We start from the raw sequence: 26507 nt of genomic DNA, 5'->3' as shown, positions 1-26507 counted from the left end.
TAAATAAACTTGGCCCCGCTGAGCTGCACCTGGGAGCTTCACCGTGAAGTACCCATCACTAACTGTTGGGTTTATCTAAGTACAAACCCTGCTGGAACGTAAGACAACCAACTGCAACAGCAAAACAAGACACAAGACAGAGCTCTTTGTGTGTTCACTCGCGAGGGAAGCCGACCAAGATCTAGCGCTGTTCCTTCCACTTGAACCCAGTCAACCTCAGCTGGACATCCCATTACGCTCCTTTTATTACAACAGTGATTACATGAATATGCATAGTTCCATTAACACGTGATGGTCTTAAGCAGGCATGTGTGTTTGTACAAAGTATACGCCTGTCTGTGTGTGTGTGTGTGTGTGTGTGTGTTTGTGTGTGTGTGTAGGTGTGTGTGTGTGTGTGAGAATATGATCCTGGGAAAACTGCTCAGCCAGGCCTAACAATGTTTTATTATGTTATATGCAAAGGGATGAAACTCCCAAGATTACCGGTGCCAGGAGCCATCATTTACATCATAAAGTAAACACACTTTGCCTGCTGAGAGTGCACCTGGGACACTTTTTTCCAGTCTCCAGGTGCCAAAACTGTGAAAAACCCTTCTTTAACAGGTATAGCAACCCACCCCTGGCAGGGAACCCGACAAAGCTGTCAGGAAGATTAATTAATTTCTCTTTGCCATATGTTTGATATCTATATTTTTCCGAAGTTTGGTCATAAAACTGTCAAAAAGGACCCAATTAAAATGATTGATGTGCTCTGACAGTCATGGAGTAGTGCCAGAGGTTATGCAACACAAGTGTGGGAGATTGAAGAAGAACAAAGTGCAAAATTGACATTTGATTGGGGAAAAGTATTGGCAAACATATTATATCGATATTTGGGGTTGATGTTGACGTTTGTAGAGTTGAGAAAATACTTATTAGTTTAAATTTAATGCAGATCAGGGAAAAATCAAGTAATGGAAAATACCCCACATCAGGAGTAGGGGTCACTGACCCTATATAAAGAGGAGGGTCGAGATGCTCTGGCCTTGCTGAAGGTAAGAAGAAACTGCTGAAACCATTTTGAGCTCCTCTTTGGTTTACACATGATCTGTACTGATCTGATGCAGTATGTGATCAAATAAAACCATCCCTGTGTTCATCATGCTCAGTGTTTATCTGATGCATCATAGTTAGAAACTGTTCCAACTGGAGTGTCTGGTTCTCATTGACACGTTTATTGTCATCTAATTTCCTGTTTTCTAATCAACTCCAACATAACTCGTTTCACTTTGACAGCGACAGTTTGGATCACTGTGTCGGAGCATGGAGTCTTCATCTGTTGTAAGTTTTCTTTTATTTGTTAGTTTATTTTCTTTTTGGGGTTGTTTTTGGATCAAAGAACAAACAACAAGAACCTTATAACAAAATTTTCTGGTAAAAAAAAAACAAAGGGATATCTTTTCTACATGATACTGGATAAATAAGGAATAAAGTCAGACTGTTGTTTCTCTGTCAAACCGTGAGCACATACAAGATGACAAATGTGTCTTAGTCATTAAAAGTTCCCACAAAGCTCCAAATGTAGCAGCAAAGTGTGAGAGAAGCTGTATTTATGTTTATAAAGAACAGTTCTTGGAATCGTGCAGAGATCTGCACTTACAGCAGGACTTTGTCTCATTGAGGTTACTTAAAATAAACTCTGAGCTTTCAGTGTTAGTCATGTGCTTAAGTTACACTGCTACGGAGCAGGTTCATTTCAAAATAATAACCTAACCCCAACACTGCTGACTAATCTCAGTTAAAGATGATCATTTAAATAATTTTTAGTAAAATAATAGTAACCTAATTATTTTGGATGTGAGTGTTTAGTTCTGGATGAGCTGATCGATGTTCCTGTTGAGTGTTTGATGGGTCACCTCCAGCCTTGACAGACTCTTTATGCTTATCTTTAATGTATTTGTCAAATAGAGATAAAACACAGAGCTGACTGCAGCAGCAGGTTTCTCAGACTTTCTTTCTGTAGTGACAGCTACGTACCCACATCCTGATCACTCTGCTGTTTACAGAGCAGGCTGGAAGTCAAGCTCACACAAATTATTTCTCTTATGAAAATTATTCCTTGATACAGACTCAGGAGCTCAGCTGTTACATGTCATCCATACATACATCCATTTTGACACCTTTCTGTCAAAAATCTGCACACAAAATCTGCCATAAAATCCTCAAAGAACAATTGTTTTTTCCTTTATTTTCATAAATTACTTAATCCACTTGATCCCTTTTCAAAATGATCAAACTTTAAATTATTTTCAGGAATTTTCTCTTTCTCTCTTAGCCATTGGGGGTTGAGGGGGTAGGAGGAGGAGTCGGCCGTCTGATTGGGTTCTGGGATGCGCCCCCTCTGGGTGCGGTCTGCTTGTCTCCACCCCAGGGGAAAGGGAAAGGGTAATATCTTGTGGGTGAATGAAGACTAGGTGCAGTTTCCCCCTCTGGGAGTGAGGGTACCTGGACCTGTCTATTTGTGTCTGTGCACGCTGGGCGAGTGACGAGTATTTTTATGTGTGCGTGAGGGTGGGGATGCACGTTTGTGTCTGCGTGCGCCTGTTTGTCTGTGTCTGTATGTCAGGTCGGGTCTAAGACTCCACCTCTCTGGGAACATCTCAGGCCCTCCAAGGTATCGAGGTCCATCTCCCCTCACCCTACTCCCTGCCGGTGGCTGGTGCCCACAGGTGTCGGGGCGTTGGTGGTTCTTGGTGTCATGCAAACCCCCTGACCACGTTACGATGGTAATCCCTCAGGGGGAAAATAGAAAACTAAACCACCCAAAAATAAAATAAAATATTGGGAATCAGATTCTAACAAAAACATGACATTTTCCTTAATTGGATAGCCCATCTCTCTCTCTCTCTCTCTCTCTCTCTCTCTAAAGATATATATATACATATATATTAGGGGTGCAACAATTCTTGTATCGATATTGAACCGTTCGATACAGTGCTTTCAGTTCGGTACGCAAATGTATCGAATAATACAAAATTTTTAATTTGTTTTATCAACTTTTCTTCTGACGATGCTGTCTGTGTTGAGAGCTCAGTGGATCTGCGTTCGACTTATCCGCCTAGACTGCACTGTCGAGCGCAGATCCACTGAGCGCAGCGCAAGCTAGTGAGACAGAAGCTAAGCTCATTGCAACATGGCAACTGCCTCAACGCTACCCGAAATTGAACTTCCCCCACCCTCATTCGGATCTGGCGTTTGGAAGTATTTTGGTTTTCATGTGAAGTATGACCCTGATGGACAAAAGTAAAAACAGTATGTCGGATGTGAAACGCAATGCTCAATTACATTGGTGGGAACTAGTGCGTTAGCGCAGTTAGCTCGTTAACGTGTTGGCCGTCTAGCCCCTAGGCTGCACTGTCGAGCGCAGATCCACTGAGCGCTCAACACAGACAGCATCGTCAGAAGGAAGAGCGCAGGGCAAGCTACCGAGACAGAAGTTAAGCTCTCCTTGCAACATGGCAAATTGAACCTCCCCCACCCTCATTCAGATCTGGCGTTTGGAATTATTTTGGTTTTCATGTGACGTATGACCCTGAAGGTAAGCGCGTCATGGACTAAGTAAAACAGTATGTTGGATGTGCCACGCAATGCTCAATTACATGGGTGGGAACTAGTGTGTTAGCGCAGTTAGCTCGTTAATGTGTTGGCCGTCTAGCCCCATGCACGGGGCGATCAGGGGTAGCTCGTTAACGGAGATTTGCCGTGTTGTGGCGTTAACGTCATTTCAACGAGATTAACCTGAAAGCACTAGTGGGAACACAACGAATATGACTGCACATTTACGCCGACATCATCCTAGTGCAAAGACAAGTGGAAGCAGACAAAAACAACAAGCACGCATGCTACAAACTTTACCCGAGTCATTTAGACAGCCGTTAGCACATGATTCTCCTTATGGGGACCTGATATGTTTAATATGCTGCTGAGAATATAGCCCAGAAGAAGCGTATAGTATAGCTTTTATTTTGGAAAGAACCGTTTCTCTGTAATAAACTCTCTTTTCCAAAGATGAGTGAGTGATAAGATAGATTTTTTTATTTTATTTTGTTGTTTCAGCAACATTAAATTTAAAAACTATTTTTAAGTTAAAATATATATTTATAATTTTAATTAATGATAAATTAAAAAGGCATGAACACTTGCCTGTATTAACAAAACAAAAAAGGCTTGGTCAAGTTATTAAAAAAAGACAATTCACTAAGTCTTGAAAATGAAAACTGAGAAATAGAAATAAAGAATACAAAAAAAAATCAATTCCGATATGGCAAACCAACCACATGAAGTCTATCTTAATTGGATTCCCTAATTCGCAAATACATGTTCAAATTAAAGTATGAATAAAATAATACTGAAGAATACTGGAGAACTGAAGAAGCTTCAGGGGTAAAACATCTTCAAGGAACTTAAAGAAGTCTAGATGCTTTTCGTTTCAAGCTCCTTAGACTATGAATAAATATAGACAATATTTACTAAACTAAAAAGGGTTGGTTTAGTAATAAAAAAAAAATCACCATGTCTCTTCCTACAATTCTCAAACTAATATGTAGAACACAACAGATGTAGAACAGAACATTTGAAATAAAAATTCTTCTTTTGTCTTGTTTAATCTTATTTGCTTTAGAAGGAACTGAACTTTGTTTGTAACTGAACAGTTCCACTCTCCTTTTTCCTCTCTACAACAACAGTTTCCTCTTTCCCTTTCCCATTTGTTATGGACTTCTCATGGGCCAAGATCACCAAGTTCCTCTTTCTTTTATGTAACAAAAGTAAATCGTCTTTACTGAAATTGCTGGGATTAAAAAAAGGAGAATGTTGAATTATCTTGTGATCACTGTTACTCAGCCACCACACAGACAAGTTCTTTGTTTATAGAGGATTTTTTCCAAGTTTACCACCAGGATCGCTCAGCATCGTCATCGTGAGAACTAATCGTGTCTAAAAATTGTTTTTATTTTGCTTTCGTTTTTCTCACAGATTCAGTGAAATTAAATAAGTTAAAGCATCATGTGACATGGTTTGCAATAACACTGTTATAAAAATAAATCCAGCAAATAAAAGTGTAGAAATATAAAATACCTATTGCGGTTTCATGGAAACTCAAATTAACAGCAACGCATTGAATGCACCTCATTGCCTGCCATGGCATTCTTCGCAGCTGCACTTCATCTCAAAGTTAGGTTAGTAAATTGGATTTAACTTAAACATTAAAATAATTCACTTTCAGTTACATTCGCTATGATTTTGACGACAGAGATTAGCTGCATAATTTTGCTCTGCCCTGCCTACTGAGAAACCTGACACCAGGTCATTTGCATATTAACAGTGATGGGATGTTTAGCTGAGGGGAGGGTGATTGGGAGGGTTTGCTGCCTAGTCCTGTGTAGCTGATTGGCGGGGCTTAGCGCTGTGGCTCGGCCGGGCCCCTTCCTGGGGGTGGGGGGCCTCAGGCCTCTGGACCTGCGGCTCAGTTCACTCTGGTACAACTGGCTGCCAGCAGAGCCCACGGGCATGCCACTGCAGCCCCCTCTGGCTTCTGCTCCGTCGCTGCTGGGTGATCCCTCTTCTGGGGGTCTCCTCGGCTTTTCCCAGGAGGGTGGCATGGTTGCCCCTCCGGTGGTCCTCCTTGGGCTCTCGCACTCTGGGGCTTCTGGAAGTCTAGAGCCGGGATCTCCTCCATGCCTGCTTCATACTCTGGGGAACAGGGCTATGGCTCCCTACACCGTCTAGCAGATCGTTATGTGGAGATATCTTTTGAATACAAGCGCGCTGATCCACACAGGTGTGCACTGTTCATAGAACAAACTATAATTTTCTTGGCTGTTGTTGTCTCTGAGCTGCTGTCTCCACCTTGGGGTGGAGTTGCCGCACACTGACAAGTTTCCTCACCTGTGGACAATTGAGCTGTCCTAAATTATGAACCAGTGCTCACTTCACTCCTCGCCACGGTTTCTGCTACACCTACTCAGTTTTGCTCACCAAGGAATAATTTTGCCATCTGTGACTCAGTGTGTTCTCCCCATAGCTGCTTAGTCCTTATCCACTCCACTCACGGCAATACATATCTGTCCCACTTTGCTGTTTCATGCCTGTCAGCTCAGTCTTCTTGGCTCCTGTCAACGGCGCTCACCTGCCTGCCCTTCTGCCTCCAGCTGGTCTCATCAGCCACCACTTCCAGACCTTGTACTCCCTCTTCGTCCACCCTCCGCCCGCGAACATGTGCTGAGACTGCCGGTGCATTTTCCGCAGTCTGCATCTCCCCTCTTCGCTCATAAGAAAGAAGTTTCTATGAAGATTTAAGCTTTGTCAATTGCTAATTAGATCACAAGTTCTTGTTTTAAGTTTAGTTCAGGCATAGAGGGAACACCTTAGTTCTTAGAATTTTAGTAATTTAGTAATGATGTATGTCTTGATGTTTTTTGAAAAATAAAGTTTTGTTCATGGTTTCTCATCTATGTGGTGTTCCGCATTTGACAGTCGGTCCTGCATGCTGCACAACAACATCCAATATTTAGTATTTACTGTTATTCACACGATTGTGTTGTGTTTATTATGTTACTCTCCTTGTTTTTGCTTGTTTTTTTTTTCTTTTTTTTCCTTTTTTTTGACATTTATACTCTTTTCCAACAGATTCAACTATGTTGCCATTCTAGGCCAATGCATTAAAATTCTTGTAAATATGGAGCTGTGATCACCGCCCAAGAGTGATTTATAGGGATGTGTTTGTGAAACAACTTCAGATGAACATCTGATTCATCAAATGGAACACTTAATATGCAAACTGAAACAACGATGAAAACAACAATAAAGACAAACACAGCAGAACATATAAATTTGAATATGTGATGTATGTAGGGATGGGTATTGATAAGATTTTCACGATTCCATTTTTGATTTGATTCTTTATCGATTCTCTTATTGATTCTTATTTTTAAAAAAGGAGAACACTAAGGTCGATTAGCTTAGAACTTTGTTTTATATCTTCTGTTTGAACAAGATAGAAATTTAGGCGTAACATGGCCTTACAAACCCAACAGTGAGATCTTAAGAGATCCAGCCTACGGCTCTTCAATGGGGTGTCACAGAGTCCCCAGGAAAAAAAATTATAAATGTAAAATAATAAAATAAATATTCTTCTGTAGCAATTACACAAGAATATCCAGTAATGTCCCTGCCTACAATTAAACACATTCACTTACCGAAAATCGGGGCATCTGCTGTGGCAGCCTTTGACCACAAACTTAGTCACTGCTCGGTGACATTCGTCTATCCTGGCCTGAAAGGAGACGCTACCGGTAGACTGCAGCGAGAACTGCCAGCATCTGAGCCAGCCAGACTCTGTCTGTCTCATCATGGTCACCTAAATGCACAGTAATGGCAGGTTTTGTAATAAGGCAGATCGCGCTAACATAATATGCACTGTTAGTTGATTATTTACCTGCCGTATTAACGGGAGAGGACGTGCAAACGTTACCGCTGCTGCTGGGTTGAGATTCACGAGTCCGGAGCAGAATTAAAAACACGACATTCATTTAAGGTTATTGCGTGTTTTGTGAGCAAATGCTTTTGCATATTCGTAGTGTTTCCTCCCTTAAATGAAATATCTACTTTGCAAGTATTGCAAGTTGCCCTGTTGTCATCTGTTCTCGTGAAGTATTACAAAATTTTGAGCGTTTGAGCCACTTAGGCTCCGTGTTTCTGTCCAGGTAAATGACGCTTCGCAACGTGGTGACATATTTCGAGGCGACTGGAATCGATAAGGGAATCGTTTGTAAAAATGGCAAACAATTCCAAGGAATTAAAACAGTGAGAACCGGTTCTCAACAAGAACCGGTTTTCGATACCCATCCGTACATGTATGTGTGTGTTTCATAGGGTGTCTTATCATGGTTATTATAAATGCTTAAATCTAAATGACATCAACACTGAAACAGCTTCTTAAATGTGACTTCACTGGGCCTGAACATGTTTTCCTCTTGTTGTTACAGAGTGGAGGAAATCATTGATCAGCAGTACAGGATTTGCAGTCTGGAGATGTTGCTTAGAGTAGATGGATGAAGAAACACATCACAGAGAAGCTCTGAACTTGAAATCCTTAAAGAGATTTTCACTTTTCTTTGTTTGCATTTGAAAGTTTTTCAGAAAGCAGCACCCATTTCCAGTGGTCACTGAAATATTTCCTCAAGGTAAGATTTCTTTTATGTTGTTAAAGAATCAGAAACAGTAACATTTAGAATAAAACACATGATGTTATATTAGTCTGCTGGGCTGCTTCCTGTCAGATGCAGAGAGTAACAGGAAGCTTGTTTTGCTTGTTGATTTTCAGAGTAAAGAGTGATGGCTCTTCAGCAGATCAGTGTGATCTTCACACACAGACCCTCGGCCTTCTCTGCTGCTGTGCTGCTTCTAACACTCGTCCTCTGCAGAGGTGAGCAAACAGATGTTTAGCAGAGTCACACTTTGGAGAAACTGATTATGATTAGATGGATTCTGAGGCAGATGAGTCCTCACACATACAGAGGAAAAAGACAGTAATTAAAATAATAATAACCGTGTTATTTATTTTGCATGTTGTTGTTCCTCCTTCAGCTTTTAAAAGAAATCATTCATTGTTGTAGGTCTGTGTAGTAATCTTTGGTTATTTGCAGCTTGTTAATGCTTGCTCTCATGATGAATACATAAATAAAACAACAAAATTAACAGTGAAATATAAAACAAGATCAAAAAAATTTAGCCTATTTTGATATTTGAAGCAGTAAAAATTCCAGAAATGTCTAATTTTAGCCTTAAATTTGTTTCACAAAGAAACAAAATATGCACAGATAGAAATATTAACATTTTATACACTGAGGCTGTTCTTGGTCGAATTTGGCCCTTTATCTATTGAGGTGGATTTTAGATTCACAATTGTGAGTCAAATAGAGGAAAACTGTCTTTTTAGGGAATATTTAAACAGTAAACTGTACATGTCAGGTCTCTGAACATTTTTATTGGACGGTGCTGTCAGAGTTCAAGTTAGACGTTGATTCAATGGTGAGAAATGTTTCTGTTCACATTTGTTCAGGTCCCCACAGATACAGATACCTGCCCGTTTTTAAAGTATTTATATGCATCTTCTACCAGGAAGGGTAGAAAAATACTATATAAAAAATACTATATAAGAACCAGTTCATTTACTGTTTACCTGCATGGAGTCGTTTCGCTCTGTTTCACTGAGCTCAGGTTACAGCAGGTTTTGTACTCCTAAATTAACTTACTTTTACTGTTGTCTGTAAGTCTGGTACACTGAAGCTGAGGAAGGAGACACTAGATATGGGCAAACACAGCATTTTATAGGGGAGATGTAAAACTGTGAACTCCCTCAGCATGCACATAGCAGCAGAAGTGAAAATCCTGATCAAACCATAAACAGCAGTTTCCATTTTTCATGTTCACAGTGAAGAGTTTTGCTTTGTTTCTCCAGCAGCACAATCCTGAAACAGTTTCAGAGTCTCTGTGTTTCCAAACTGAGCTGATAAATGTTTAAAGTAACATCTGTGTTATTAGTTGATGTTGAGCTCCATCTGCAGGAGGGACACAGTTAAAATGTCATCAGTGTTTAGTTTCTCTCACATTGATCATGTAGCAGATCTCAGTGGGAGTGGATGTTTGCTGTGGATGTTTACAGGCTGAAATCCTTCTAATGTGACATGTTTTCAGTGCTCACATGTAAATTACAACCATCCAGTTTCTTCTTCATGATTTCAAAACCTCTCAGTGAATCAAGTTTTCTGTGAGCTGTTTAAATTGACTTTAGATTTTGGTGGATGGTCAAACTGTGGCTGCTTATCTGTGCTGACTGCAGAGATACTGAATAAGTCTGATCAACAGATTCATGATGAAAGTCATGGAAACAAAATCATCATCACAGTTATCTTGGTCAGTACTGAGATCACCTTCATTTCACTGACTGTGGAAACAAAGTGGATTTATTCAAGTTTAAGTAGCTCGTTAGTTAAAAACCAGAAACAGAAACTGATCTCAGAACAATGAGACACAATAATTGTTTTATTTAGCTGATCTTGTTTTAATAAGGAACTAATAATGAACTCTATTAATGTCACGGCCTTAATAAAGGCGTCCTGCAGCACAGCTCTCTGATGGTTTCATTATTTCCTTCATGCTGAGGAAAAATCATTGTTTCCATGTTTGTCACAGCAGAACTTCATCAGATTGTTGTTGTTGATTTTGTAGTTTGTAGATGTGTGTTTGATCTTTTGGAACAAATCAACCAACAAAGCAGTGATTTTTGTCAGCGTTGTCTCTGACTCACTGTGAAAGGAGTTCTGATGTTGTATAAAGTTGTGAGTGTGTCTGCTCCTCTCTGTCTCCTCAACAGGATCATTTGTAGTGGATGTGACACAGAGCTCCTATAATGTAATGAAAGTGTCTGTACTTCGACACTGACACAGTGTCATCTGCAGTGTTGCGCAAGTCACTTTGAAAAAGTAATTAGTTATAATTACAAGTTACTTCTTCAAAAAAGTAACAGAATTAGTAACTTTTACAGTTATGTTTTCATTTTGACATACTGTATTATCACAATTGATCTGAAATCAGACAAAAAACATAAAATCCCAGTAGAAAAAAGGTATAATTGTTTTATTGTAAGAACCACAAACATGTTTAACAAATCATTTTCATAACTTGAAAAGCAAATAGAAATTGTAAATTAAAAAAAAAATCTTTGCACAAGTATTGGAAACAACAAAATTATATGCAACTATTTACCTAAAAATGCAGCCAAGATGTTTTTTTAATAACCATTTCAAACTGCATCAAATAAGATGCCACAGAAATTATTTGTGCCACTCCAAAAAATAATTTCTGCACACTGTAAGATAAAGGAGAACATCACAAGCCTGATACCCACAGGCCTGAAAGCAGAAGGTGTAGCACTCACTACAAAACACAATTTCCATTGTTTCATCTTCTGGTTTGCATGGCCAAACAACACGATGTAAAAACTGGTATATAGTTTGAAGTCTGCACTTTTAACACAAGTGGAGACTCAAGGTTGACTTAGGTAGCATCTTGTTGCCTCTTGGTGTCATCTTAAATTGGTCATGTGATGGGTTTACCCGGTAAGCTGAAGACAGCATCAACTGTCTGTGTTTTGAAAAATCAGGTTGTCCATGTGAACAAGATTTTTTTTTTTTTTTTTTTTTTGCTGTTGTTGTTTTGGAATAAAAAATATTCAAGCAACAATATCATCTACTTCTGGTGGGTTTTTTTTCCTTGCAGGAAAATCTCATCTGGTGTGTCCATCTCAGGTTGTAGCCATGATGGGTGATGATGTTGTTCTTCCATGTCAGCTTAAACTTGCTGTTGATACAAACTCTGAGACTGTGAACTGGATCAAACCTGGTCTGGACCCAAATGTTGTCCACCTTTATAAAGATGGACAGATCGTGTTTGAGAACCAAAACCCATCTTATCACTTTCGTGCTCGAGTCTTTGAGGATGAACTGATCAAAGGGAATGTCTCCCTTAAAATATTCAAAGTGAAACTCTCTGATGAAGGAACGTACAGATGCTCCATTCTCATGATACGTGAAGAAGCTTCCATCCAGCTGATTGTTGGTGAGTCAAAACATTTAAACTAGCCTGATTTAAAGTATAAAGACGCTGTATGATGATTGGAAAAGAGTTTACAATGCCTTCTTCGTCCTTATCAGGGTCAGCATCTACACCCATCATAGAGGTGATGTCAATTGTCAGCAGCAGGGTGGTGTTACAGTGTGAATCTGCAGGCTGGTATCCAGAGCCTGAGCTGCTGTGGTTGGACGGTGAGGGAAACCTCCTCTCTGCTGGACCTACAGAGACCCTCAGAGGTCCTGATGACCTCTATACTGTCAGCAGCAGAGTGACTGTGGAGAAGAGACACAGCAACAACATCACCTGCAGAGTCCAACAGAGGAACACCAACCAGAGCAGAGAGACACACATACATGTTCCAGGTAATAATGACTCACAGTCAGAAACAAACTATTTTATTATTTCACCCTCATCATGTGCAGTTTGAACCAAAACAACAACAGCAACTTTTGTTGTTTTTGTTTTGGAACACAAAATATTTACGTAACAATATCATCTACTTCTACTGTTTTCTTATGTTTCTTTACAGGAAAATCTCATCTGGTGTGTCCATCTCAGGTTGTAGCCATGATGGGTGATGATGTTGTTCTTCCATGTCAGCTTAAACTTGCTGTTGATACTAACGCTGAGACTGTGAACTGGATCAAACCTGGTCTGGACCCAAATGTTGTCCACCTTCATAAAGATGGACAGATCGTGTTTGAGAACCAAAATCCAACTTATCACTTTCGTACACGAGTCTTTGAGGATGAACTGATCAAAGGGAACGTCTCGCTCAAAATATTCAAAGTGAAACTCTCTGATGAAGGAACGTACAGATGCTCCATTCCCTGGATACGTGAAGAAGCTTCCATTGTTCTCACTGTTGGTGAGTCTAAACATTTAAACAAACCTGATTTAAAGTATAAAGAAGCTTTATAATCAGTGGAAAAGAGTTTACAATGCCTTCTTCCCCCTTCATCAGCTTCAGCATCTATACCCGTCATAAAGGTGATGTCAAATGACAGCAGCAGGATGGTGTTACAGTGTGAGTCTGCAGGCTGGTATCCAGAGCCTGAGCTGCTGTGGTTGGACGGTGAGGGAAACCTCCTCTCTGCTGGACCTACAGAGACCCTCAGAGGTCCTGATGACCTCTATACTGTCAGCAGCAGAGTGACTGTGGAGAAGAGACACAGCAACAACATCACCTGCAGAGTCCAACAGAGGAACACCAACCAGAGCAGAGAGACACACATACATGTTCCAGGTAATAATGACTCACAGTCAGAAACAAACTATTTTATTATTTCACCCTCATCATGTGCAGTTTGAACCAAAACAACAACAGCAACTTTTGTTGTTTTTGTTTTGGAACACAAAATATTTACGTAACAATATCATCTACTTCTACTGTTTTCTTATGTTTCTTTACAGGAAAATCTCATCTGGTGTGTCCATCTCAGGTTGTAGCCATGATGGGTGATGATGTTGTTCTTCCATGTCAGCTTAAACTTGCTGTTGATACTAACGCTGAGACTGTGAACTGGATCAAACCTGGTCTGGACCCAAATGTTGTCCACCTTCATAAAGATGGACAGATCGTGTTTGAGAACCAAAATCCAACTTATCACTTTCGTACACGAGTCTTTGAGGATGAACTGATCAAAGGGAACGTCTCGCTCAAAATATTCAAAGTGAAACTCTCTGATGAAGGAACGTACAGATGCTCCATTCCCTGGATACGTGAAGAAGCTTCCATTGTTCTCACTGTTGGTGAGTCTAAACATTTAAACAAACCTGATTTAAAGTATAAAGAAGCTTTATAATCAGTGGAAAAGAGTTTACAATGCCTTCTTCCCCCTTCATCAGCTTCAGCATCTATACCCGTCATAAAGGTGATGTCAAATGACAGCAGCAGGATGGTGTTACAGTGTGAGTCTGCAGGCTGGTATCCAGAGCCTGAGCTGCTGTGGTTGGACGGTGAGGGAAACCTCCTCTCTGCTGGACCTACAGAGACCCTCAGAGGTCCTGATGACCTCTATACTGTCAGCAGCAGAGTGACTGTGGAGAAGAGACACAGCAACAACATCACCTGCAGAGTCCAACAGAGGAACACCAACCAGAGCAGAGAGACACACATACATGTTCCAGGTAATAATGACTCACATTCACAAACTATGCCATTATTTTGACTTAAAAAAATGTTTGTCACTTACATTTTTCACTCTAGTGGTAAAATCACATCTTCCTCTAATCCAGTATATGTTTGGTTTGTTTTGTCATTTAAGGTGAACACATCAGTGACTCTACATTACCCATCTGTATCAATGTTCAAGCAGCTTTCTTGGTGTGTATTATAGTGATGTTTGTTACATGGAAACTGAAGCAAAAGCAAAGTGGTGAGTCAGAAATTAATAATTTTTTATTGCCAGTATTACACTGCACTGTTTGATGCGGTGCCCTCATGTTTTAGCTCATAGTTAGAAGGTTATTCTGCATTATTAAGCAATAACAACAAGTAGTCTGATGTCCTTTAATCATTATGAAGCTATATCTTTATATTATTATTACAATTACATGATACAATTATATACTGTATTATGAAATACAATGAAACATTAAGTTTTTTTACAGAGTATCGGTATCAGCTCAGTATCGTCGGTACCACCCTGAATTTTACTTGGTATCAGATTGGAAAGGAAATCAGTGGTCTCGCACATCACTAATAACAGGATCTTTGTAGCTCCTGTTAAACCTGGCTGTGACTAAAGCCTGATTCATAAGTGCATCTATTAGGGGTGCAACAATACATGTATCTGTATTGAACCGTGCGATACAGTGCTTTTGGTTCGGTACACATATGTATTGAACGATACAAAATTTTTAATTTATTTGATCAACTTTTCTTCTGATGATGCCGTCTGTGTTGAGGGCTCAGTGGATCTGTGTTTGATTACCCCGCCTAGGCTGCACTGTCGAGCGCAGATCCACTGAGTGCCGCCCATATGCATTTACTCAAGTTAGCATGGCAACTGCCTCATTGCTACCCGAAATTGAACCTCCTCCACCGTCATTCAGATCTGGCGTTTGGAACTATTTTGGTTTTCATGTGAAGTATGACTCTACTCTACATGGACAAAAGTACCACAATATGTCAGATGTGCCACGCAATGCTCAATTTCATCGGTCGGAACACAGCGAATTTACGCCGACATCATGCTAGGGGGCTATACCTCCTCCCTTACAGAGAGAATTATGACCTTGTTTTCTGAGTGCCCATCACCTAAGGATTTACATCCCTGATAAGCCGAAGGAGTTTCACTATCTGTTTAAAGATTAAGATAAAGATAAAGATGACCTTTATTAGTCCCACAGGTGGGAAATTTGTTTTGTTACAGCAAAAGTGCAAAGTTATGCAGCAGAAATTAGAAAACACTGGAATGCAATAAAATAAAGTAAAAATAAAATACTATATACAATAGAATAAAAATAGAATAATATATACAATAGAATAAAATAGAATACCAATACTATACTAATAATGTCCCCCATTACAATGGCCTCACTGTGTTAACATTCCACATGCATGTAAACTAGTGACAGGAGTGCTCTTACTATAGTAAAGTGAGAAAGTGATATTACTATAACTAATGTGATATGATTAAATATGTGATTAATACATGAGAAAAGAAATCTGCCATCACAGGTGTGAGGAACAAACCCAAACAAACATGATTTCAGCAAACGTTAAAGTATCATTGGCAGGAGTAGTGGAGAAAAGTGTTTTACTGGAAAATCTCATGTAAGGATTAAAAAAAGGAAGAATTTTCCACAAATGTGTTTATTATTTCAGTGGAAATGTCAAATGAAATAATACACTTTTCATTTTCTCCTATTCATTTTTATGCTCATAATGAAAAAAGTTATTTAGACTTAATTTTCAGATTGCAGCAAACGATATCCAAGTATAGCAAATAATTACAAGAATGGTAACTCTGTCGTTTATTTGTATTTGTAGTCCACAGGACAGACAGAAGAAGAAAATAATAAAGTAACTCTGATGACCTCTGATCCTGGATGAGAGAAACAGTAACATCAACAAAGGGACTGTTGGAATGTAAGAAGAGCTGGTACGAGTGAGGAAATCAGAGAAATTGAGCAAATTAAAAAAGAACACCACTTATGTTTTTTGCATTGGGATCTAACAGCTAAATGTTTAAATCCTACATGGTGTCTAAAGTTTAGTTGTTCACAACTGATGTTAGTAGTCAGTGTTGAGCATGTGACTGTATGGACTACTGTTTACTGGATCAGCTGATTCCAGTGTTTCCAAAGTCTCGACTGAATGATCAGAACGACTTTTTCAGTTGTAGCCCCAAACTATGTTGAGATGACCCCTCAATGCATGTTTTATAAAATAGTAATAAAATCATTTTTAGTCTCTTGCTTTTAACTTTGAATGAGTGATGTCTTCTCACCTTATATTTATTGTTGTTTTTATTGTTTTGCATTTCGTTGGTTTGTATATCAATTTCTTTTTATCTCTGACGTTTTTAAATCAGTGCTCTATCAAACAGACTGAATTTGACTGGGGCTGTAAAACATGATTGTTGGGTTTCATTTCTGTGCTGAACAGTCATTTTAAGATTAGCTAGTAAATAACAATTAGCTTATGTTGTTCATGAGACTAAAGTCATCTCACTTTGGTAATGTAAATATAATATGGCCAATATTAAAGTTATTATTATATTAATCATTATTAGTTATTACAGCAGTGAGCTTGAACTCTGTGCCAAATACTGAGCTTCATTGAAGAGTGAAGTGGCAGTCATTTATATTTCCCATTACCTTAAAATCTAATCTTTAACAGTATATATATAGATGTGTTCTATATAAGAGACAATGTACGAGCTGTGATAACTGTTTCTGATAGAATAAAGAGTAGACTGATATATTAAATATTTCTTTATTGGGTGAGAAAATCATACCGTGTCATAACTGCTTATGTCGTCTTGATGCATTCTCAATCATCCAGGTAAGTAAATCTCCAAGAGTTGATTCTGTTCATCTGGATGAAGCGTTTTCAGTGGAAGAAACGTTTCGCCACTCATCTAAGTGTGACTTCTTCAGTCTCAGCTGACTGCAGGTCAGGTCACCATCTTCCTTGAAGCTGCTGAAGAGAAGATCTGTACATTTCTTATTAAGCAGAAATTTGGATTTCAGCTTTAATCTCAACACCAGTCACTCATTAGATGATGTTTGTTGTTTGAGGTCAGAAACTCTGCAGCTGACCTGGAGCTACAGGCTGGTTCACCTGCAGACTTCGGAGGCTGAACACACAGAGCTCCAGCTGTGCTGTGTCCTTTCTGTGCAGAATTCATTTGATTTTAAGAAAAATTCATATCAACTTCTGTTTATAAATATCTTTGTTTCGTGCATTACAGTAATGCACATGGAAAACAAAGTCATGCAAAAATGTCACCGATATAGAGGCAGCAGAAAATGAATTACAGATAAAAATACATTTTATGAAAGTTTGACCATATTTGACCCTAATGACGAGGTCGGATTAAAAAGAAACCTGATATTTACAATCCACATGTATCTTCCCTACATGCCTGTATCTTTCACCAGCAAACACAGTAAGAAATATAGTTTTAAATAAACAGTTTTATATATAATTGCTTTGACTTTCAGGTTGATCTATTGGCCTTAGGGAGAGTTCAGAGGTAAAATGTGACATGATGTTTTAAATCTTTATACGTATAAATGTTGACATTACACAGTGCACTTTTAAGGAGGCTTTTTGTCAATTTTTTAACAGCAAGTCATAAAGTTGACCATGAAGACCTCGGTGGATGTAAATCAAACTTTATTGGATCATTATAACATGATCCTGCTACAGCCTACAGAGTTTTATCAGAATACATTCAAAACTTTCAGAGCTGTTGTGTTTACAGACAGAATGAAATGCAAATGCTACGAAAAACATGAGCTTTTTGTTGAAGATGAGAAGAAACTGCTGAAACCATTTTAAGCTAATTTTTGGTTTACACATGATCTGTACTGATCTGACGCAGTATGTAATAAAGTGAAACCTTCCCTGTGTTTGTCATGATCAGTGTTTACCTGATGAATAAGCCTTGCATCAAGAAGCGTTAGAAACTGCTCCGACCTGAGCGTCTGGTTTGCAGTGACATGTTTATCCTTGTGTAAGTTCCTGTTACCTAACTGGCTCGAACAAACTCGTTTCACTTTGACAGCAACAGTTTGGATCACTGTGTCCGAGTCTGGGGTCTTTATCTGTGGTAAGTCTTTGTGTTTATTTCCTTGTTTGCTTGTTTTTTGTTTTTTTTTTTTAATTGGAGAACTCAAAAAACAAGAAACTAATAATGAAGAAAAAAAATGTGTGATGGAAAAACAAAGGGATTTTTTTCTACATGTTACCGAATAAAGTCAGACTGTTGTTTCTCTGTCAAACTGTGAGCACATACAAGATGATAAATGTCTCTGTCAGTTGTTCACGCAAAGCTCCAAATGTAGCAGCAAAGTGTGAGAAAAGCTGTATTTATGTTTATAAAGACTTTGGACTTATCGAGGTGACTTAAAAGGAACTCTGAGCTTTCAGTTATGGTTATGTGCTTAAGTTACACTGATATGGAAAGGGGTTAATTTCAAAATAAAAGGCCATAACCTAACCCCAACCCTGCTGAATAATCTCAGTTAAAGATGATCATTTTAACAAGTGAGCACAGTATCACAGTATCTGCTTCTTTAGAAAAATAAATGTAACCTAATTATTTTGGATGTTAGTATTTTGTTCTGTATCAGCTGATCGATGTTTCTGATGAGTGTTTCACGGACCACCATGCTGATACAAACTCAGGAGCCCAGCTGTCTGAGACGACTGAAGATGAAGCACATTTGTTGAATTTGCGTAGATTAAATTGAGTTTGCACCTGTCTGTGTTCACCAGGGCCGTGCAGAGACGTTTAAAGGGGCGGGTGCTCAAAGTTAAAAAGGGGCACATTGAACCAGGCTGAATAACAACAACACACATTCATCAAGAATCTAATATGGGCAACAAGGCAAAGCAAACGTAGCCGATGTTTTACCTGATGGGTACAATGTTGCTGTTGAGGGGTTTCTGCTGCTCCTGCTGCTGATAGTGCTGGAGGGCAGGGGTGTGTTGATCTGAGACTGTAGACATTAAAAAGTCCATAGAGATGGGAGCTGATTAAACAAGTATCATGAGATAATAACAAAATGCAAAGATTGGTGACAGCGCTTGGAACCATAAGGCAACAAAAACTGTGAGAAATAATTTAGGCTCTGCCTGTGAATCACTCTTTGCTTCTCTTCTTCCTTCCATCCCATCATTTCATATATCACTCTCCACTTGTTGTCTATCTGAGAATAAGGCACAACTTGCTATTGCAATAAACTATAATCTAATTATCCACACCTAACAACTCTTGCACTTAATCTATAATAAAATGATGACAGAAAAATGTTATTATTTATTACTAGAGCAACAATAATAAAGCAATGAGGAGGGGGAAGTAATAAATATGAAATAATGTCATTATGATGATTCCATTTGTTTCACTATCCACTCTGTGCAGGGGCAAAGCTTATTACATTTTTAAACTGTAGAGATACAATAATTTTACTGCTGTAAAATCCAAATTTTGTCTTATTTAAAATATAAATCTAATATAATCTGCTTCTTAATGTATGTTCTTTAAAATACAGCGTGTTTTTTAATATATTATAATTATAATAATGCATAATTATGTGGACATGCATATTAGATCGTTTTTTAGTGAAATATAATCCCTCCAGAAAGGCAGGAAAAGCCCGAAAACTTACTTTAAAACTAAATATGTTCCCTAAAACGGTGGACAGAGCTACAGACCCATGACAGCCTTACACAGGTAGCCAGCAGCTATGACCAGCACTACTTGTGCAGTTAATAAAAGGACAGGTAATGTTTGTCGCGTTGTTGCACACACAGCACGCTCGTTTGTTTCACTTCGTCAGTTGCCACAAGACAACTTACCAACGTGTACGTAATAAGCTAATACTCCTGTGTGCTATACACTACAGTGTACGCTGTACACCTACTTACTGGTTTTGTCGCATCAGTCTGTGTCTCTGAGTTAATGTGTGTTTCTCCTACAGCTCCGGACCGCAAAAAATGCGCGTGCTCTTTGTGAGCTTGTTCCCGGCTCGTAACCAGCGCGTTCTGTCGTCATTGGTTAAATGTGATCATGTGACTGATGCAAGCCAGATCCTTTTATTTAGCAAAACTGTGATTAATAGTTAAATATTATTGTTGAGGGGCACTGACAGGACTCTGCACGCCCACACACATAAAAAAACTAAATAAATAAAAAAAAAATTTTTTTAAAAGTTGCCTCAACAAAAGGGCACTTTGGGCACTCATCATGAAAGGGGCGGGTGCTCAAGCCCCTCTAGCCCCCCCTCTGCACGTGCCTGGTGTTGAACTGTGACAATCATCAGTTAACATGACTTTTCAGCTGTTTGGAGGCAGAGTCAGCTTCCTCAGAAATAATCCTTAAAGTTTGAAGGTGTTTGGTTAAATTCATCATCAAATCATCAGATTTGTTCTGCTCTCTGTCAGTCAAAGTTAGAGAAGAAGATATAGTAACGATTCAAGAGGAAGCACTATGCCAAAGACTCGTGCCTCATGCTGACGTTGATGTTCAGTGTTATATCACTTATTCCAGTAATGTGTTGGTGTCTCATAGTTATTGTTCATTTGTAATGTGATTTTCAGCTATTTTTCTAGTTTGAGACTGCTGTGCATATGAGCTCTGGTCAGCACAACAGATGCTGTGTCAGTCCCTCTTCTGTGGAACCAGCTTCCAGTTTGGATTCAGGAGACAGACACTATCTCTACTTTCAAGATTAGGCTTAAAACATTCCTTTTTGCTAAAGCATAGTTAGGGCTGGACTAGGTGACCCTGAATCCTCCCTTAGTTATGCTGGGTAAATGCAGTAAAATATGTCCAATAATTCACATTTCAGCAGCTGCACCACCAATATTAATACCAACAACAACACTAAAACATTCAACGCATGTGTGCTACAGAGAAGGTTTGTGTGCTTTGGTGAGCAGCTGGAAGCCTGCACAGACTGAAAAGTTTAGAGAAACACTGCAAACAAACAGTGCCTCACAGCATCTGTGGGTGTGGGGTCTTTTTGTGTCAAAGGAATTAAAAAAAGAAACAAAAAAATTCAACTTGTCATTAAAATTATTTTTTTTTAAAAATGGTTGCTTCTCTTTTTACAGCATGTTAGTGATGGATTACAGTGAGGATGGCAGTTTTTAATTAGATATTAATAATTAGATATATTAGATTTTTATGTAAAATGTATCTATTCATTTATTTATTGACTTATTTTTGACACATAATGGTGATCTTTTACTACAAAGATCAGCCTGGACGTTTTGGTCCAGGCTGATCTTTTCTCCCAGTACAAGCCTGACCAGAATATTTAAAATCATCGCTCTCTGTTATTGAATCAGTGATGATCTAATGGTCTGTTTACATATAAACTATTTTGAAACTGCTTAATAGCTAAACACTGAAACAGCTTCTTGAATGTGACTTCTGTCACGGTTTGCCTGGGCAAAGGAGGATCCAAATGCTGCGGTGAACAGTGCGTTTATTTACAGTGCAGTAAATATTCACACAAACAATCCCGATGCATTCCACTGACTCCCGTGCCGTGTCTTCTTCCCCAAAAAGTCCATGCCTCGTGCTCTCCGCTCCCGTGTGTCTGCACTCACGTGCTCGCTGCTCTCTGGCTTTCCACACTCTTCCTGCAAAAAACGATAGAAGCAGCTATCACTCAACTACTGTGGGCATACACTCACTATACTTGACACTAACAACACTAATGTGGAGTCTCACGCAACAGTCCAGCGTCAAGGAACGCTCGGACAAACTATTAAATAGCTCCCAGAGGAGGCTTGATCAACTTCAGGTGTGTGTGCGTTTCTCGTCCTCAGGTGTGGCCAGGCTCCTGGCTGACACCCCCACCAGGGCTGAGGAAGAGGTGCTCTGCTACACCCACATACACACCCAGCTATACACAAACATTAGGAAACAGGACAGCAGCACAAAAAATACACGTCCATACTTATTCAAAGACCCTGGGTCCTTCAGACCTAGGTCCGTGACAATTTCACTGGGACTGAACCTGTTTTCCTGTTGATGTTACAGAGTGGAGGAACTTATTGATCAACAGTAGAGGATCTGCAGTCTGGAGATGTTGTTCAGAGTAGACAAATGAAGAAACGCGCCACAGAGAACCTTGAGGTAAGATTTCTTTAATGTTGTTAAAAAATCAGAAAAATTTACATTTAGAATGAAACACATGATGTTATATTAGTCTGCTGGGCTGCTTGCTGTGAGATGCAGAGAGTAACAGGAAGCTTGATTTGCTTGTTGATTTTCAGAGTAATGAGTGATGGCTGTTCAGGAGATCAGTGTGATCTTCACACACAGACCCTCGGCCTTCTCTGCTGCTGTGCTGCTTCTAACACTCGTCCTCTGCAGAGGTGAGCAAAAACTGCTGAGCATTTAAACTCATCTATGCTCATTTTTGGTTGTTTTGTTTAAACATTAAAAAAATGGTTCTCAAATTCACAATTGTTGGAAACTAGCCTGAACGACCAGGAGGACAATATAGAGTTATAAATGAATGAACGAATGAACATGGCTGGCTGTGGTGTGGGGGCCTTGTAATTCTTTGGATTTATAACAGAAATGATACTTCGTTTATTCCTGTGTTTCACAGTTCTGATGTTGTATAAAGTTGTGAGTGTGTCTGCTCCTCTCTGTCTCCTCAACAGGATCATTTGTAGTGGATGTGACACAGAGCTCCTAACAGGCAGAGGAGAACCACAACATCACACTGGAGTGGACGTTCACCACCAAACCAGACACGTCCATCTCAGCACTGAAGATCTCCTGTTACCTGAATACTGATCAAACATACTCAACTCTGTATTATCTGCTTGATGGTGTCGAGTTCTCAGAGGATGAAGAGTTTTCAGGGCGAGTCCAGAGTGACAAAGACGCCCTCAGAGAAGGACGAATCAGACTCCAGCTGTCCAGACTCAGGACTGAGGACTCGGGTCTGTACCTGTGTGAGGTGAACACAGGTTATGGCCGCGGCTCCAACAGCTGCAGAGTCACCGTCTCTGGTAAGACAATTCATTTATACACATGTGATCACTGGGAGCTGTTAAAGTTAATCATGGTTTAAACCAGAGATACAATTGGTGTGTATAATTGTTACAGGCTTTCAGAAATGATGAACACAAATCTTTAGTTTCCACTTTCATAACAACAGTGTCTTTATAAATATCCTGTTTGATTGATGGAGTTTCAGACACCAGCAGCTGTAGCCCCACTTTCACTGACTCGAGTCCATGAACTGGATCTCCTTCAAAGTTCTAGAGCTGATGTTTCCTTTTGGAGCATTTTAATAGAATTACCAGAAAAACTGTGTAGTTAGAAAATTACATCCATAAACTGCATCACACAGACGCACACCTGCTAATTAGTGCTGAGTACAGTAACAGAGCTGTAAGAAACAAACCACAGAGATGATATGATGGTAAAAGTATCCATGGAGACCAACACTGGTTCACGCAGAAGACTGTAAACATGATCATTTCTGCTTTAAGTTGGACTTTTTAACACAAGAGTCTTTGTGGCTTACACACACGTGAGGCTAATTCTTCATGGAGCTGCTGGTCCAGGTAACATCCCTGAAGGAGGCCTCAGAGCCTGAGTCGACCACAGAAATCCACAGTGTCCAACCTCAGTGACACTGTTACTGAGCAGCTTCATCAGGACATGTGAGGAAACCAACACTGAAGAGCTACAAACTGTTTCTGTCATCACAACAGTGTTTTTGTTTTTTGGTTCTTCATTGTGCTTTACACAACTTGTACATTCACCCATTGACACGAGCCCTTTTTCGTCTATACTGTCTCACATGTTCACAGTGTTTAACATTCACACACATTCATACTGTGATGATGCATCAGAGAGCAACATAGAGTTAGTATCTTGACAAAAAAATATTGAGCATGCAGACTGGGATCGAACTACCGACCTTTTGATTAGTAAGTGACCTGCTCTACCACCTGAGCCGAAATTAAAAAAATATGTTATTTACTTTATTTCAGAATCAAAATCTGGGAAGACCGAAACAACTCAGCAACCTGGAAATTTCCAGAGGCCAGATTTGAATGATGTGACCAAAGGCATAGGTAAATATATATATATTAAAAAAAATAAATAAATAACTTTACAGTTAACAAAAACACTAAAATCATTCATTTGTTATATTGTTTATATACAGTACAGTCAGGAGATATGGGCCAAATCTGAGAACTGTATTAATTTACTTGGAACAGAAAACAGTCCCATCCAGTTTTCTAGAAATGGATTTAGTTTAGTCTCAAACTAAAGAGAGTCTAAGACTAGGCTCGGTCTTCATAAGTGAAATTGAGTCTATATGAACAACAAAGTAAAATCCTCCCATAAACCTGCAGCTCTTTCAGGTAAACATACTGAGGTTCTGATTCAAAATGTCAAATATCAGTTTTATACAGTTCTGGGTTTCGGGGGCTCGAGTCTTTCCTGGCTGTCATTGGGCAAAAGGCCCGATGTAACCTGGAGGTCACCAGACTGTAAGTGGTGATAAATGAAATTCTCTGTGCATCAGAAACATGTAAATAAAGTCTGGTGTTCACCTCTCACAGTAATACTGGTTATTTAATGGTTAATTCCACTTCCTGTTTTTAAAATGTGCTTGTTTACATCATTAACACTAAATTATGTTTTTCCTGTTTTTGTACCTTAGAATTTTTCCTGGCACTCTGGTTAGCAATCGTCGTGGCTGTATACATCTGTATCTCTCTGGTCTCATCGGGATTTATTGTTTATCAGAATTGTAAAGAACCTGTAAGTCTGTCAGAAAAACAGGATTTTCTTGTAAGTTTTGTAAATATAAAATTATCAAAACACATTTTTTGACACATGGTTTGTGTCAGAATATCATTTTCTCTGTCACAGTTTAAAGTTTCTTAAACTTGTCGTGTTCAGTATAACTCAGTGAATCTTTGAATTGTCTTTCATTTTAAACAGAAAACAGACCTTCTAGTTCAGATTCATGATGACAACATCAGCTGGAAGCCGCAGATCTCGGACTGTGAATAGAAACTACTTATAACATCATGAGGAAAAACGAAATTTAAGGTTTTCAGTTTGATGCTGTTCAGTAAGTTGGTGCTGAGAACCATTGGAGAGAATAAAAAACAACACAAACAACAGAGAAAAGATTTAAATTCAGGACTTCAGTCCAATATTATTATCCTTCAACTCATTTGAACTATAAATATACTGAGAGGTTAAAATAAAAACAGGATCATTTCAGGTAAAACACAAACAGCATTAACAGGATGGAGCTTCATGTTTCATGTTTAATAAACTTTTTTTTATCACTTTTGTTGACAGTAAAATTGTTTCTGTACTTCTTATTTGTTCATGTGTGCTAAAAAAAGCAAAATAAGAAAAGTAGTTGGACTGATATTTACACTCGTGTCTCTTTTTAATGCAACATCAAAACAGCAGAAACCTCAGTGAGAAGAACTCTGACTCACATAAAGATTCATCAGTTTGTGACGTTCAGAATACAACTAATCAGCACAGCTGCAGATTCTGTTATAAATGTGTGTTTTATGGGAGAAACTGGATTTTGTTTTCTTGGATTTTTCAGTGTCAGCTCATCAGTGAACTGTTCCTCTCACAAAGACTCCAAGATCTTGGTCAGGTTTATGTTCCCAATCCAAAGTTTTTCCCAGGATAGAGCTGCTCTCACCTACAGCTGCAGCTGTGTCTAACCCCCGATCAGTGTCCTGTGTAGAAATACTGCTTTTCTTGTCTTGTACATAAATCTGCTTTTTTTTTTGTTTTTTTTCCCCTCTTTTTAAAATGTTTATTTCTACTCCGTTGCCTGAATTTGCCATCACTTAGATGTGTTCATGTGTTTATTTCTGAGCAGATGTTAAAGTTTGTCTTTCATTGGAAAGCTCTTGTGTATTGTGTCCTGTATCTCCACACTCCACACAGCTGTGACAATAACTCAGTATGAAAGAGGGATTCAACATGGAAAAGTGATGCCATTTAAAGAATCAGCATTTTAATTGTATCTGACGCTGGGATCAGGAAACAAGAAAGGGTTAGAAGACAAACTGCTGGGTGCTGCTAACAGAAAAGTTTCTAATCATTGTTTCAGCTTTATAATCTTAACATAAGTAAAGCATAATATGATGGAATACTCAGAAATATTATAAAATATATAAAATACTGCAACGTAAAAAATACACAGGGCCTGTGTCACACCCTCATACTCATACTACATGAAAACTGTCTTAGTTTGTCTTGGAGTTGAAAGCTTCATCGTGTAGTTGCTGCGATTCTCTCTAGAAGTTAAACAGCTTTAGAAGATTGAAAAAAAAAGCTTGTTTTTTTTCATAAGAACCAAAACCTACAGAGCGCTGGAGGGCTTGTTTCCCTAGGCCTTCCCGATTGTTAGGAACAAATACAGTCACATGGCAGGATGCTGTAAACGGACCAAACTTCAGTCAGGAGAACAACTGCAATATGTGGTTAGTCATTTATACATATAATATATATAATAACGTAATGCTGCATGGGCTGCGCTGTAGTTACATTGTAAGGTTTTAAAAACTGAGCTTTAAAATGAAAAGTGATGATAAAAACTGTGAGAGGCTGACAGTG

At 39.0% G+C, this 26507-nt stretch overlaps 1 protein-coding gene and 1 long non-coding RNA gene across 4 annotated transcripts; both read left to right on the top strand.

Moving 5' to 3' along the window:
* Positions 1–8043: 8043 nt before the first annotated feature.
* On the top strand, positions 8044–16624 carry LOC146390224 (butyrophilin-like protein 2). Of its 2 annotated transcripts, XM_084923274.1 has the most exons (10): positions 8044–8222; positions 8363–8464; positions 11320–11658; positions 11754–12035; positions 12203–12541; positions 12638–12919; positions 13087–13425; positions 13522–13803; positions 13941–14051; positions 15671–16624. In XM_084923274.1, the coding sequence occupies exons 2-10, from the start codon at positions 8374–8376 to the stop codon at positions 15697–15699; spliced, it is 2094 nt and encodes a 697-aa protein (XP_084779400.1). In that variant the 5' UTR covers positions 8044–8222; positions 8363–8373; the 3' UTR covers positions 15700–16624. The 2 variants fall into 2 exon arrangements, with proteins under 2 accessions (XP_084779400.1, XP_084779398.1); XM_084923272.1 differs by lacking the exon at positions 15671–16624 and having other exon boundaries at positions 13941–14149.
* Positions 16625–17580: 956 nt separating this feature from the next.
* On the top strand, positions 17581–25956 carry LOC146390223 (uncharacterized). Of its 2 annotated transcripts, XR_014799809.1 has the most exons (8): positions 17581–17960; positions 21695–21741; positions 21909–22004; positions 22145–22246; positions 22541–22894; positions 23888–23971; positions 24568–24668; positions 24852–25956. It is a non-coding gene; the product is annotated as an uncharacterized LOC146390223 (long non-coding RNA). The 2 variants fall into 2 exon arrangements; XR_014799810.1 differs by lacking the exon at positions 21695–21741 and having other exon boundaries at positions 17610–17960.
* Positions 25957–26507: the final 551 nt, after the last annotated feature.

The sequence above is a fragment of the Perissodus microlepis genome, chromosome 3, assembly GCF_051167445.1.
Source record: "Perissodus microlepis isolate ML-2025 ecotype Zambia chromosome 3, ASM5116744v1, whole genome shotgun sequence".
Taxonomy (NCBI): Eukaryota; Metazoa; Chordata; class Actinopteri; order Cichliformes; family Cichlidae; genus Perissodus; species Perissodus microlepis.
The sequence above is the reverse complement of the archived record's forward strand: the minus strand, read 5'-3'. Positions and strand labels throughout refer to the sequence as shown.

Bases quoted from the DNA above. Each gene is read 5' to 3' on its own strand.
- LOC146390224 (XM_084923272.1), top strand. From the start codon at position 8,374: ATGGCTCTTCAGCAGATCAGTGTGATCTTCACACACAGACCCTCGGCC. The intron at 12,036-12,202 runs GTAATAATGACT...GTTTCTTTACAG, and splicing joins GACACACATACATGTTCCAG to GAAAATCTCATCTGGTGTGT. The intron at 13,804-13,940 runs GTAATAATGACT...TTGTCATTTAAG, and splicing joins GACACACATACATGTTCCAG to GTGAACACATCAGTGACTCT.